This window comes from Grus americana, chromosome 4, assembly GCF_028858705.1.
Source record: "Grus americana isolate bGruAme1 chromosome 4, bGruAme1.mat, whole genome shotgun sequence".
In the NCBI taxonomy this organism is placed as follows: Eukaryota; Metazoa; Chordata; class Aves; order Gruiformes; family Gruidae; genus Grus; species Grus americana.
In genome coordinates, this window is record NC_072855.1 from 28,863,849 (window position 1) to 28,878,126 (window position 14,278).

General features: G+C 40.5%; 1 protein-coding gene across 4 annotated transcripts in view; it reads right to left on the reverse strand.

The window, feature by feature from the left end:
- TEC (tec protein tyrosine kinase) overlaps positions 1-14,278 on the reverse strand; it is a 56,649-nt gene that overhangs the window by 5,262 nt on the left and 37,109 nt on the right. For all 4 annotated transcript variants that reach the window (XM_054823093.1, XM_054823092.1, XM_054823094.1 and 1 more), the window contains 14 exons: positions 13,666-13,747; positions 11,948-12,076; positions 10,463-10,503; positions 9,819-10,000; positions 8,832-8,897; positions 7,007-7,061; positions 6,765-6,844; positions 6,094-6,227; positions 4,750-4,824; positions 3,810-3,981; positions 3,429-3,645; positions 2,827-2,891; positions 1,634-1,752; positions 1,149-1,306 (listed from right to left, as the gene is read on the reverse strand). In XM_054823093.1, coding sequence (XP_054679068.1) covers positions 1,149-1,306; positions 1,634-1,752; positions 2,827-2,891; positions 3,429-3,645; positions 3,810-3,981; positions 4,750-4,824; positions 6,094-6,227; positions 6,765-6,844; positions 7,007-7,061; positions 8,832-8,897; positions 9,819-10,000; positions 10,463-10,503; positions 11,948-12,076; positions 13,666-13,747 — 1,575 coding nt within the window. The remainder of the gene's footprint in view (positions 1-1,148; positions 1,307-1,633; positions 1,753-2,826; positions 2,892-3,428; positions 3,646-3,809; positions 3,982-4,749; positions 4,825-6,093; positions 6,228-6,764; positions 6,845-7,006; positions 7,062-8,831; positions 8,898-9,818; positions 10,001-10,462; positions 10,504-11,947; positions 12,077-13,665; positions 13,748-14,278) is intronic.

A 14,278-nucleotide genomic window follows, 5' to 3' on the forward strand; every position in this document is an offset into this window, starting at 1 on the left:
TGAAATCAGTAATTTTTTAATCGATTAATTGATGTTCATATAAATCCTATACATACATATTGATATTCAAAGATCATCAACAAATAACTTCTTATCTTCCAGGTAATTTCTTATTCCGTTTTAACGACCATTTCAAGCAGGTTACCACATACAAACAGAATTTAATGATCTATAGTTTCCTGGCTCCTGCAAATAGCTTCTTTGAATTACACACATATCTGTCCTTCCGCAGCCCTCCAGGGCACCGTTGGCTTTAATGTATTTTCTTCCCCATAAACCAACTGGTTTGTATGTTTTAGATCTCCACCAGTTGGTTTGATGACTAATTGCTCTCTGTTCCAGCACCTTCTCCAAGACAAGCATCAGACATAATGTTATCTTTATTACTGGAAAAGAACAATTTTTCCCCAGGACCTCCTGTGGCAAAGACTAACTAGAAGTAAATCACGTAGCTCTTTCCATTCTTGGTTTTCTCGATCCCTGTCTCAAAATTAGAGGCATCTCATTAAATGCACCTGTCCTTATATTCCTGCTTTAATACTACAATTTAGTCAATAAAGTATTAAATTTGGGTTTGCCGCCCCTTTGACCTCTGAAAATTGTACAGTCAGTATCTTTCTAGGTTAGGAGGATTGATAGTAGAGTGTATTTTTATCTTTCTTTATAAACCTTGAGATTTATATTTAGATTCAACCGCAAGTTAATCTGTATTTCCTATATAATTTATAATCAGGTAATGAGGTATTCCATTAAAAATAGTTTTGGTCATTCTGGCATGTTTCTGAGGCAATATAAATCAGATTCTCCACCTCTGGGCCATTCTGACTGATTTTTATTTATTTATTTTGCTAGCAGTATTTGTACACTGATCTAATTATGACCAGCAGAGATTCAGCAATTATTTCATTGTGTTACTAAATGCCTTTGCATACTTAATCCAATAGTCTGTTTATTTCATAGAAATTTCCTCTGTGTTTTTTCTTATCGCAGCTCTAGTTCACCTGGAAGTGGGGAGATTGTTGTCTTTGCAACAAACACATGAATAGCTGAGAGCTGGATACAGTCAGAACGCTGCAATAGGGATTAATTGCTTGTGCTAGATTGACCTTTTTTCCAATTCAAAGGCAGAAAAATAAAAAAGTATATACCTCCTGCCAGCACATCATCATCATTTCATACACCTGCTTACAGGCTAGTTTGGGCCGATACAAACGATGTCCTTGGCTAACCATCGTTACCACTTCATAGTTGGAGCTTTTTTCAAAGGGCATTTTTCCTTCTGTAAATACTTCCCACATTAAAACACCTTAAAAAAAAAAAGAAAATAAACATTAAGAAAATCAGTAAATAACTTATCGTGAGCCCTGGGCTCAGGATTTCTGAAAGATAAATAGTTTGAGACCCATATTCTAGAAAGTGTTCACATGTATCATTGCTGAAAATATTTATTAAAGCCCATGCTACTAGAATAGCAGTTCTAAAGGTCTCTGTGGAACCTTCTACGGAAGCATAAAACCGTGGCAAAAGATTTCCCTGAGCTTCTCAGATATCTGAATCCTTCCCAATAACTGGAGCTTAACTGCTATTGATAAAATGTAAAAATAGCGCTTTCTTTCAATGATGAATGTCTTACCGAACGACCAGACATCTGACTTGCTGCTGAATCGGCTATAATTAAAAACTTCTGGGGGGCACCATTTCACAGGAAATTTAGCCCCTGAGGAGCTTGTGTATTGATCATCAAGGACATACCTAAAAACAAAACAAACAAACCAACCCTGAACATTACATCCTTCAGTCAGCCTCCAAGATAATTCAGATTTGGATTTGAATATTAGAAGCTCGTATTGCCACCTAATGGCCATGACTGTTAGCATCACACAATAAAAATAGCTTCTCTGGGGCAGTGCTAAGGTTTCAGTCCTGACCCAGTCCATTTTTCTTATAACCTTGTCTTGTGATTATCAGCATTACAACACAGGTCTAGGCCACCTGCAAGTTATATGCCTGTATTACGAGAGAAAATGATGCAAAAGCATACATTTCTTGCTCCATTTCTCACCAGTCTGAACTTAGATGTCAGGGGACATGCATGCTCAGTAGCACAGAAAGGTGGCAAAACCCAAGAAGAGCATGGTCAAACCATGGTGCTCTAACACCTTCCTTGTAGGTGCTGCTCCCTGCCCACCCCCCCGCCTCACCCACACATCAACCACCTGAAGTAGCACCCCCCGTGCTCACAGGGGCAGGAAATTAAACCCCCTCCAAGTCTCAGCACCTCCCAGCACTTCGGCTAGCAAGATGCAACTCTGAACCATCTACCCCCAAGAAGTTTCCAAATTCACTGAACAGCCTCTTTCAATCATTTATTTACCAAAATACAGGTTAACGACTACTATCTCTGCAGCGTGAGCTCTGCTGTCCGAGACACAAGCTCTAATATGCCTCCTGCATCACTACAAGATTAAAATTTGTAAGATTTTCACAGATGTTACAGGAAGTTGCTAATAGAAGACGAGTCAGACCATGGAGTCAGTTCAAAGCCAGGCCCCTCATGGTAATTGCTAGACACGCTTACTTCTCTAGAGAATAAACTGCCTAGTTTTGATTTTCCAGAATTAAAATGAGTAAAGAAATCGACACATGACCACAGAACTAAGAAACCTTAAAGGCACTGGAAAAAAATAGCCAAAGGATGTTTCCTAGAGAGGTCAAAAAAGATTTTTGCCTGTAATTTTGCTGGGCATGTGTTTCCTTATGGTTAAGTACAAGGGTTAGGTGAATTTTTGCAAATCCCCACAAATGTGTTTGCACACTCAGCCGTACCTTGTCATTCCAAAATCTGACACTTTGACCACACCTGAGTCACTCACCAAGCAGTTCCTGGCTGCCTGCAAAGAGAATGGTTACATTTGGATGAAAAACTTGCAGTCTCTTGCAGACAAATTACAACACTCTAACGAGGACTTTGTCCTCATTGCTTAGCAAGTTCACCAATTTACAAGTTCAGCGGCGTATTCTCATGGTACACGTGCATTTGCTCTTGATAGTACTGTTTTGACAACTAAACCATTTTGTAAAAAAATCATCAGAAAAAGTCATCATTTCAAGGGATTAATGAGTGATGAAAATGGCCCAATACAAAACAGAGATACACTATTATACCAGTGCAAATAGCTATTAACTCTTTATATAAAAGTTTTGGAGAGATTTTATTTATTTCTTTTTCGAGAGAGAGAAACCTCTCATTATTTTCTGTACATGGCAATTTTAGAGATTTGATAGACCCTAAAGAGCCAACTTCAGCTACTTGTAATTTTCTGCATGAACAAAAACAGTTATTTACAAACAGGCTGTTTCAAAAAGGAATAGGTAAGTTCAAAAAATAAAAATTTTAAAGCGGAGTGTATTGCCTAATGGGATGTTACCAGGTCTCTGTGGATAAAGCTGTTTCTCTCCAGGTACTCCATTCCCTCACATACATCTTGGCACATAGTGAGCAGAACGTCTTTACTCAAAACTCCCCGTTTTTGTCTCAGGTAATTGAGAAGGCAGCCATGCTCCATGAACTCTGTCACGATGTAAATAGGTCTCTGTTGTGTGCACACACCATAAAGCTGAACTAATTTAGGATGTGTTAGCTTCCTGAAAAGATTGAGATCACGTCGTTATTACTTCCTCCACCCAGCGCTAGCTCTCCACCCCACAAAACTGCAAAAATACCACCTGCCCGAAGTGTTTTATTTATAATCAGTAAACGGCATCAGAGGCCGAGAACTGGTAGGAAAAGTGCCAAGCACACAACTCACATCATTACTTTAGCTTCTTCAATGAAATCCTCTTCATACATCGCACCTTCCCGAATTGCCTTGATGGCCACTTTATACTGCGCCCTCCATTTCCCAAGGCGCACTACGCCAAAGAGACCGCTCCCCAGTTCTCTCATGAACGTCAGTTCCGAGGGATTAATTTCCCATTTCTCTGTAAAACAAAACAAACAAGAGCCCATGACTGCTGAACTAGGGAACATACCGAACTGGTAGGTGATAGGGAGGAGGAAAGGGAAACGCTGCATTACTAGCAAATCAGGGTATGTAGGGAGAAAATGTCTTTGAATTAACTTGAAAATGGAGCATTTCTATATCTCACAAAACAAACTTTTAGCTAGACATATCCTTTAAGCAGCTCCTGACCAACACAGAAGGCAAAACTCAAACTTTCCTGAAGCCAGGAATACATACTGGTATTATGAGACTTGATTTCAACAAGCTGCCGTCATAGAAAGTTGTGCCAGTGCGCAGCAGCTGCTCACATCACTTGATGTGCCATGCTTAAAACAAGTTATTCCAAATTTAAAAAACAGTAACCCTTCCACAAAGATCAAAAGAACCAAGGTTGAGTCAGAAGTCTGGAGGCTTCTGAAGGAGCCAAGGGAACAGTTCTTTAATCAGGAAGAGCTCAAAGTGTCCACAGAAGTGTGGAGGAAGATGCTGAAATTCCCCTGGAGCACCAGCAACACGTTCTGCCTCTCCGCACCGCTGCCCTTGGCACCACCCACCAGCTGCCATGCCTTTGCGTGCTGATCCTCTGAGCAAGGGTCTCCAAGGTACAGCTTGGACCCGTGTAAGTTAGTATAGGCAATCACAGCACAAAATTAGGTCTTTTCAAAATTTTTAGAAAATACTGTGGCAATTTACATGCATCAATCATTAGAAAAGCTACGTGTAGATTAATTTAACATGCAATTACCATAGCTGAATCCTGCTGTTGTTGGTGCTGTCGTTTTCTTTGGGGTCACTGGGTAACGCAGCCTGGTAACGAGACCTGAGGTTCAAAGGTAATTCAAGAGACACATCTTACTTCTGAAATAATGCCAGGCAGCAAATCAGCCACTTCTTCACTGCAAGCTGCATCACTGATTAACAGTAAGCTTATCATTATATACAGCTTTGACCATATTTTCAGCTATTGCGTTGTTTTGACTGCTCGGACTGGCTACGAGAGGTACGCAAGAGCACTCACTGCATCTAACTTGCTGCTGCTGCTTTACTGGTGAGAGATGGATATAGATATATGCATGCATATTTGTGCTTTACAGTTCTGCTGACACCAACAAAGGCTGAGGACCCCTTTCAGATCAGAAAGATTATCCAAAACATATGCTCTCAACTTTGCTTTTGATCATTTCTGTTTCACACCTATAAATCCCAGCAGTTTCACACAGGGATTTTACATATACAAAATAAATGTTGCATGCTAGGTGAATATTCTCCTAAAATCATGTCAGAACTCAATACACCATAAGGTAAAAGCAATGAAGCAATTAAAAAACAAATAGTAAAATCAGTTACAATAAATGAAAAGCAGGATTACATTCTGGAGCATATTTTCCAGAAAGGCATTTTCCAGACTATCATCAGGAAATGCCAAGTCATCCCAATTAGATATAAACACCTGGAAAATATTGGTCACAAGGGAAATTTATGCACAGACTGGACTTGAAAAAAATTTATTATATTAGCATCTGTGCCTTGAACATGATTCCTAAACTCTCCCCATCCCATCATACAATGGGCGGACACCAGCATCAGCCACCAGCTATAGATCTGAAGTGTCTAAACTTTAGCAAAGGCTCATCTTTAGGTATTTCCTAAACAACACATTACTGTTCTCCTCATCTGTTTGCTATATGGGAAGATCAGATCATTTTAAGCAGTGGTGACCCAGAGGTAAAAAGCTAGTGCCTGGAGAGTATGCTGGGGAAGACCATCCCTATCCATCTGCTGTGGGTTACAGGCAGCTGATAGAGTCATGGTGTGGAGCTAAATGAATGATTTTTCCTGACTCGCGACAGCTGTTCTGTTACTCTGGAGACAGGAACATATTTGTATTTTTTTAATATTTATTTATTTATTTACATAAAACCTTTCAAACAATTGCCCATATTCAAACATGTGAAAATGCAGCGTCTCATGACTTCCCTGACAAAGAAGGCTCTATAAAACCCTAAAAATTTTCATTAAAAACCTAAAATGCCTCACACTCCTTTTCAAATCAACCCATAAGTGACAGAAAAAAATCCAATTCATCTACCTGCTGCGTTATGTTTATGATACTCAATTATTTCTGGAATTGAGTTAAAGAGATGTTTTTCTGCGAGGTAGTACTGCTTTGGTGATGTCACTGTTTCTTTTATATGGTAGTGTCTTATTGCTGATGAGCCTTCTCTGGAAAAATAACAACAACAATTAGTAATAATACTGTCATTTGTTCTGAATTTTTTTTAAGAGCACATTGACTAGGAAAAGGAAACTGAAAGGGCCCGGGTGGGTGCCCAGTGTCAGCTTCAGGCAGGAACAGCTTGAATGTCAAAGATTCCAAGCGCTGGTGACTCATCTTCATCTCAGTGCTCAGACCAAGTTGCATATTAACCCATAAAGGTTAATTTTCAGCTCAGCAATCACCCCAATCCAGCTCTCCATATGCTGACGCAAACACTTGGGCTGGCAGGAGGGAAGAGACCAAACAGGGTGGGAAAGTGAGGCCTCCTCCTTTGAGTGGCAGTTCAGGCCTACCCTGGATTAAAATAAACATGACCTAATCATGGAGTTGAGAAGCTCATTTTAGTCACACGTCTTTCCAGTCACAGCACCCCTCGTTTCTTTGTTGCTCTCTCCTAGGCTTTCCTCCAGTCCATGGATTTGGAGACAGATGCAAATGGATTCGGATAACATAAGGTGTGCAGAGCAGCCACAGAAACTCACCCTCCAAATTTTGTGTAAAGGGAAACTGTATACAGGCCAGGCTGACTTGAGTCTCTCACCACAAAACCACCTTCTTTATCCTAAAATGCAAGCACATTGACAATATTGTACAAGCAGTTTTAAGTTGCAAGTCTCTTCTACTCATTCTGTGATTTGCGCATGCCAAAATAAGCATTTGCTTGAATAAAAGAAGCTACTTTACGTGAATTTCATGGTTCGTTCTGCAAGGCTGCGGTACTTACCTCATTTCTGAGGAGCTGCTCTGCCTTGCTTCTGTTCAGGTTTCTGCTGTACCACCTGCGACACAACATCAGTCATCAAAACTTCTCCAAAGTGCATGATTTCAGTAAGATGCTTAAAGAACAGTATTACAAATGTACAGATTCAATAATTTTACTGTAACGGAGGTCAACAACTGAACTTTAGTTAATGTACAAAAATCAATCTCTATTATATTGTGCAGCTAACCCATAAAAAAAGCCCTGAAACAAACCCAGTGAGATCCCACAGAAGCCAATAAAGTTCAGGTAATGAAACTAATTTTTCAGGAAAAATCCTCCTCAAACACGCACAGGCTGATGGCAGCAGTTGCTCTGAACAACAGCCCAAGGGCAGGCCGACGGCCCCAGGGAAGCAGCTGCCTGCACGCTGGTCGAGCCACCTGCGGAGCTGGCTGCTAGACTGCTATTTCATTCAATAACGTCACGGTTCTGATTTTCCAGGGAGGACCCACCTACCAAAGAGGAGGTCGAAAGTGAATTAAATGTCATGGTTGCACATCCCTGAGCTCGGTGCTGCATGGGCAGGTTAAAGCAGCCACAGAAGCACCAACATTTCAGCCAGCTGCAGCGAATAATATAAAAAGGAAAAACACGCAGCTAAAATGGTGTGGTACAATTGTTTTGAGCTATGCTGTCACGGCGGTAACTGAGCAGGGAAGCGGCACAGCAGCCTTTAATCAAGTTCTGCTGTTCCGGAGATAGTGGTTTCTTGCAGTTGGTAGATGACCTGGAATAATCTTCCCTGGACTGCGCGGTGACTCAGAATTACGGCCCCAAGGTGGTAACGCACAAAGTGGCTGGACCAGATAAGGCAGCCCAGTTCCTTCCTTCCCTTTCTGCCAGCCCCGCAGCCCAGCCCAGAACAGGGCAGCGCTCTTAAGAGCCTCAAAGATGAGAAAGCAGCAAAGAACAATTCCCTCCAGTAAAGCTGAGGGCAAAATCCCAGAAGAAACTCTACCTTCTGTCAAAACACAGCAGTAGGAGCCATATGTAGAGGTCTGGAACTACTAATGCAGTTTTGTAAACTGGTTTTAATTATTATTGCCTTACAGCGTCATTTTATCTAAAAGTCATGAAAAATGTCAAATTCTCAGGCACAACAGTTTATGCTGTACTGAAATTTGAATATCAAGAACAACAGGCTTGGAGACTACAGTGTTAAATTTTATCCTGATGTTCTTAAGTAAGTACTCCATAATTAAACATCAACTAGAAATAGCTTTTTTTTAAAAAAAAAAAAAGCTATACTTTTATAGCTGATAAGTTACATGCATACACTGAGACTTAAAATGCACTGATATTTTTTTTTTCTTGAAAATTAGAGCTGCTTTCCAAAATCTATTATGTTTACTTTGAATGATTTTCACTGTTTTCTACTCTACTATCTTGCCACCACACACTTTGGATAAACATGTCACTTCAATATTCTATTAATTAAAAAAAAAAAAAAAATCACACCCCCCTCCCAATGGGTAAATTTCCTTTAAAGTTTCTCTTTGTCTATCAGAAAATTGGTAGGGTTTTTTTTTTTCTTTAATAGTAATAGTCTAAAAAAATACATGCCTGATGACCATCTCACTGACTTGACTCTACTTTATAAATGACAGCAAAATCAATGAGGAAAATCAGAACAAATATATGCCCATTTCAAATAGTTAAGTTTCATCTGAGATCATTGTTATTGTATGTAAATAATTGCTTTCAAAACTTTGAAAATACATTGTCATTCTTAAACCATAGGTTTCATTTTATGATCTTCCAGATTTTAATTCAAATATTCACTTACTCATATTGATCAAGGTTGTTGGACTTCTTTCCTGTTACATAGTTGCTTGGAATATATCCTTGTTTTCTAAAAAAATGAAAAAATAAAAAAAAACCATGAACAAAATAATCTGAGTGAAAACATGTAGAATTGCATGCCTAGAAGACAGTGTTTCATTTTGCTAGGTGCCAGCGGTCCCTCCCTGTCATTTTTTTATTACTGACCCACCCAGTCTACTGCTGATTATACAGAAATTAATTTTCCACATTAACTTTCACTGCACCTAGAGAAGCATCCAAGAAAACCAGCAGAAGGGGTGAAGAAGAGTAACCCTCTGCTGCTCTGTCGTTTCTGCGCTTGGAGGTCCCAGCCAGTCACTGGAAATACATTTGGAGCCTTCCACGGCCTGATAACTCGCAATTACCCCTAACATATTGCAACAGGAACCTGATAAATATTGAAGTATGGAAACTTTCACCTTTAAAACCACAGGGAAAAATTTTAATCTGGGGAATGTAAAGTTGTAGTCATTAAGGCATCTCCCTGCAACTCACTCTCACCTCATTCAGAGATTGCCCCTAATGATCTAGCTATTTAATAAGATGATGATTATTCAAGTCTGGAAGTCGGAGCCTGCTGAGCTGAGTGTTAACCTTATTGCTCCCTAATGAGCCATTCCCCAGGGAAGCAGGAGGACTGTACCAGTCTAGCGAGGTTTTGCAGGCTGGCTGATGCTTTAATTGGGAAACCGTGACATCTGACAGGAAATATGATTGTAAAAGCTTCCAATTCTGCAACCGTCTTTGCACTCAGGCCCCACAATCTATTGAAAACCGCACTTTTAAAAATTGGTTTCCATGTGAGAATAAAGATGTGGGTAAGATTTCAGGGCTGGGGTCCAAAGTGAGCCTAATACAGTTATTTGTTGACACATAGTCAATATAAAGGCTATTTCCATGTTGTAGTAGTTATTAACTTTATAACAAAAAATAAGGAACTCATGTTTACCCATATTTGTCTCTTGCCTTCCACCAGTGAAGGTCATTCTTCTCAATCACCGTATATTCTTGACCTTTCTCTAATCTTAAATCATGATGCTCTGTAGGCTCAAAGTCGTACATTGCTACCACTATCTCCTCCTCTTCATTGCCATTTTCTTCAACTGGAGGAACAGGCGGTGGCGGCCTCCGCTGAAAACCACCCAACAACATTATCAGTCCACTCTGCTCCACTCCACCCCACCCTTACCATGACACCAGTGCAAACCAGCCAAGCATCCCAGAGGCAAAAGCTAGGCCGGTTCTGGGTTGCCCCAGGAGCGAGCTGTGGTGGCCCGGTGAGGCAGGTGGGGCACGTGGAGGATTATCAACGCGGGTGCTACCCATGGGGCTGGCTCGTGCTGCAGCTGCCGGTAAAGGGCAGCGCTGGCCGGCATTTGCTTTTCGACCCCCTCTCCCACCGGCAGCACAGATACAGCTATTAGGCGCCGCTAAATTTCAATGGGATTTTCTGCAGCCTGGGCTTGAGATAGAGCATCAAGCCCATTGACACATACAGAAATAGACTTGTATGTTATGGAAAGAATCACAGGAAATCTAAACACCATCTCAAAACCCAGCAATTATCTATTCAACATTTTAGACACTACCTACCACACTTTTTTCTGGCATTGGAGACGGCAGTCTCATTACACCTAGAAACAGAGCACAGGAAAGGGTCTGTGTCTATCCATTTAGCCACAAATTTAGAAAGTGAATAAATGATTTAAATTTCAGATAAGGTTTTAATATCTTAGTCTTCAGGACCATTTAGTAAGTCAGAAAGTAAAGACAGGTCCAGCTAAGCATTAGGAAAACTTTGATTAAATATTCTTGCAAAAAAATCCCGAATCAGACGGCAGGCTACTTTCACCACAGGACTTGGCAATATCTGCGCCACACCTGAGCGTGCTATGCAGAGATCCCTGAACCAGCCCTCAGATGCAGCAATATATAATTAATCAAAAAAAGATAGAGATAAAAAAGATATATAAAAAGGAAGCAGTGTTCTTGACACCATGATAATCTAAATGTCCGCTATCAACATCTGCTCTTCTAAAAAAATAATACTCCCCCTAACCGTTGCTTCACTAAATAAGGCACACATGTTGTACGTCAGGTTTTTTATTACTCTCTCAGGTCCAAGAATATTTTTTTTCTCCTGTATTGCTTTTCCCCTCCCCCCCTCACTTCAAAGGTTGAGCTGTATGTCAGGTTTTACATCTTCCTGACAAATAAGGCTGACCAGGAGCCACTGTTTATTATTCAAGTCTTTTAATGCAACTAAATCCAGGGGTCCCCACCATTCCCATTTAAGGCCCTGATGCAGGAAACTATCCAGGCACCACTGATTTCACTGGGAGGTAAGCAATCGCTCAATTTCTTTTCCTACTACAGAATTTTCCTTAAATCGAGGACTAAATAATTACTGTACCCTTATGTAGGACAATATTGCAGTGAGGGTCACACTTGCACATCTTTGCATGCTACAGCACCCACTGGATGCTGGGAGAAGCACGTGCCTACGGAAGTCATGGTTCATCCAGGTTCAGTGCACAAACCTTTGCAAACCTCTAAGAAAAGTCAGTCCTGTGTCTGTAAATACATGAAGCCTTGTATCATTTTTACACTGGTGTAGAAACACCGAATGCAACACAGTTATTGTTCTTTTACAAAGGTATGTAGAAGTTATTTATTAAAAGTGAAGAGCTGGCAAGGATTTCTAGCTGAATCTTTTTTTGCCATCAGGTTTTATCCTCAGTCTGAGGTAAACACTCGGTCAACTAAGTTTCTGATGGGAAAAACAAACCAAGTGAAAAATAAATTCAGCAACCTCAATGATTCCTCTCGGCTTTTTCTAAACATTTTTTGGAAGGACAATTCACTGGATTTTACATTTTTTTTAATTTTTTTTTTTTTTTTTAGAAAACGCTTGGAAATGAAACAAACATTTTGGCTTACTTGAGGCACAGTATTGAGGATTCACCCTGATCTATAAATTTGCCTAATATCTAGGGCATTCAAGTGTGATAACAGCATCACGTTAAAAAAGCAGAAAAATATGCCAAAACAACTTCATATGAAAACATATGTACTTACTGTTTTCAAAAAGATTATATTTTTCACAGCCAGGTGCTAATTTTTCTGTCTGTCTGCAGCACTGATAAATTCCTTCTGTCCAGAATTTAGGATGATATTTTACCATTATATTGCTGTTGTTCTTTATTTCTACAAGAAGAAAAAGAGCATATATTAAAAGATTAAAAAAAAAAATCTGCAAGAGGGCCATTTTTAATAAATAGTACAATATCTTTAACAAGAGGCATAATCTTCACTTGTTCTTATTTTAGCATTGCTTCTCTTAAGGACCCTCTTGCAAGTTTACAAGGGGTGGTGCAACGATAGTAGAGGACATTTTTAGGATAATATATGACTTCATTCCAGAAGAGAGTGCTCTACTCCCTGCCTAAACTGGCCACCCCAGCAGTAGGCGGCATTTGGTGCATCCGCAAGAGGAGACCCAGGCGCCCACCTGCACCATGCGAAGCAGTCAGACAGCTGTGAAGGCCCTGGGGGCTCTGCCTGCCCCTTTTCTTTTTATTACTGCTGCAAGTGACTCATAATTTCCTCTACAAATAGCGTTCTGGTGGGAAAGATAGCTGATGTGTATTGCTGCTCCACGGCACGACTGCCTGTGTTTGGTCTGAAAGGCTCCTTACCCCCATCCTATGGGCTTGCTGACTTTCAAAGTCTATTCCTTGCCCTGTGGTCCGCAGCCCAGGAGTTATTTCTTATTCCTTTACAGAGCACCTTCAATTAATGAGAGTATTTGATGGTGGCATAAAGCATTAAGAGGTTTTTGGAGGGGGAAAAAAAAAAAAAATAATCTTTACTCACTATGATAGCATTAATCAGATCACACCTCAGCGGAGATGCCTCCTATCATTTTACATCAGTTTAAGGCTCGTAGTGTTGTCTAGCTACATTCAAACAAAACTTTTGAGTGATGCCATTAACTAGCTTGGGTAAGATTTTTGATGATTTACACATTGTGCAAAAGCATAGAGTCAAACTCTGGACTTCACGAATCAAATTAAATCAGTCCAGGTGTTTGATACTCCCAGGGCCCGTTATCACATGCTGTGTATGCAAATGATAAGCTGGCCCAATAAAAATAAAAATCAGTGGATACATGCAATAGGAGCTTTACCATTTTATTCTTCTAGCTTGCTGTGAGTTGATGCCAGCCAGCAGCTAAGCACCCACACGGCCGCTCGCCCACTCCCCCCACCCAGCGGGATGTGGGAAAGAATAGAAAGAGCAAGAGGAAAAAACTTGTGGCTTGAGATAAAGACAGGTTAATAACCAAAAGAAGGAAAAAAACCCCAAAAGCGATGTAAAAGCAATCACTCGCCATCTCCCACAAAGCAGACTTATGCCCAGCCACCCTCTGAGCAACAGCCACTATGGAAGCTAAAACCCCCCAACCCCCATCTTCCTCTATCCCAGTTTTTATTGCCAAGCATGACATTGTATGGCCTGCCATATCCCTTTGGTCACTCAGTCCAGGTCCACTGTCCCGCCTGGGTCACCTCCCAGCCTCCTCATTGCAGGGACAGAGGGAGGAAAAGGGAAAGCCTCCACGCTGTGCAAGCACTGCTGCATTGCTTAGCAGCAACTAAAACACTGCTGTGTTTTCAACACTGTTTTGGCCACAAATCCAAAACACAGCACCAAGTGAACTCCATCCCTGCCAGACAGCTCAAAGTAAAGATATCTATGTATGTCGGATGATAAGTATGAGCGATGTCTATTACCTTCTTTCAGATTCCTCACCCATTGATCCCGGCTTTGTGCACTTGGCGCAAAAATATAAAGCGTATTAGCATCGTATACAACCTGGAACGGGGAAAAAGAAATTATCAAAATACATTCACCTGGTAATATTTATTTATTCCTCAGGAAACAGAGCAAAACAAATGACTGACACAGCAAAATTAGCATACTCAGGCACAAAATGAAGAAACTGGGAAAAGGTTATTGGGGTTTACTATTTATATATGATGCTTTCAGTAGAATAAGGAAGGATTTTGTAATAGAACATTATCTTGACAGTATTCCTTAAAAACGTTTGCTTCATGCTTTGCTTTGTTCATTCTTCACAGTGTGTTTTCTAAAAACAGTTCAATTGCTAAAGCTATTTCATAATCGGACATCCTTTGTCCCCAGCCATTTCATAACTCCTTGTGATTCTGTACTGCTCTGGGGTGATTCCTGCTGCCTTTTTCTTCACTGCTTGTACTGGTGGAAAGCAAACATTGCCCCCCTTCTCTCTAACCATTTCTTCTATCATAAGCAGGCACAACATCCGACCCCCCATATCTAAACATTTCTTTTTCCTCTATAAGCACTTTGTTTTCTGTGTTTGTT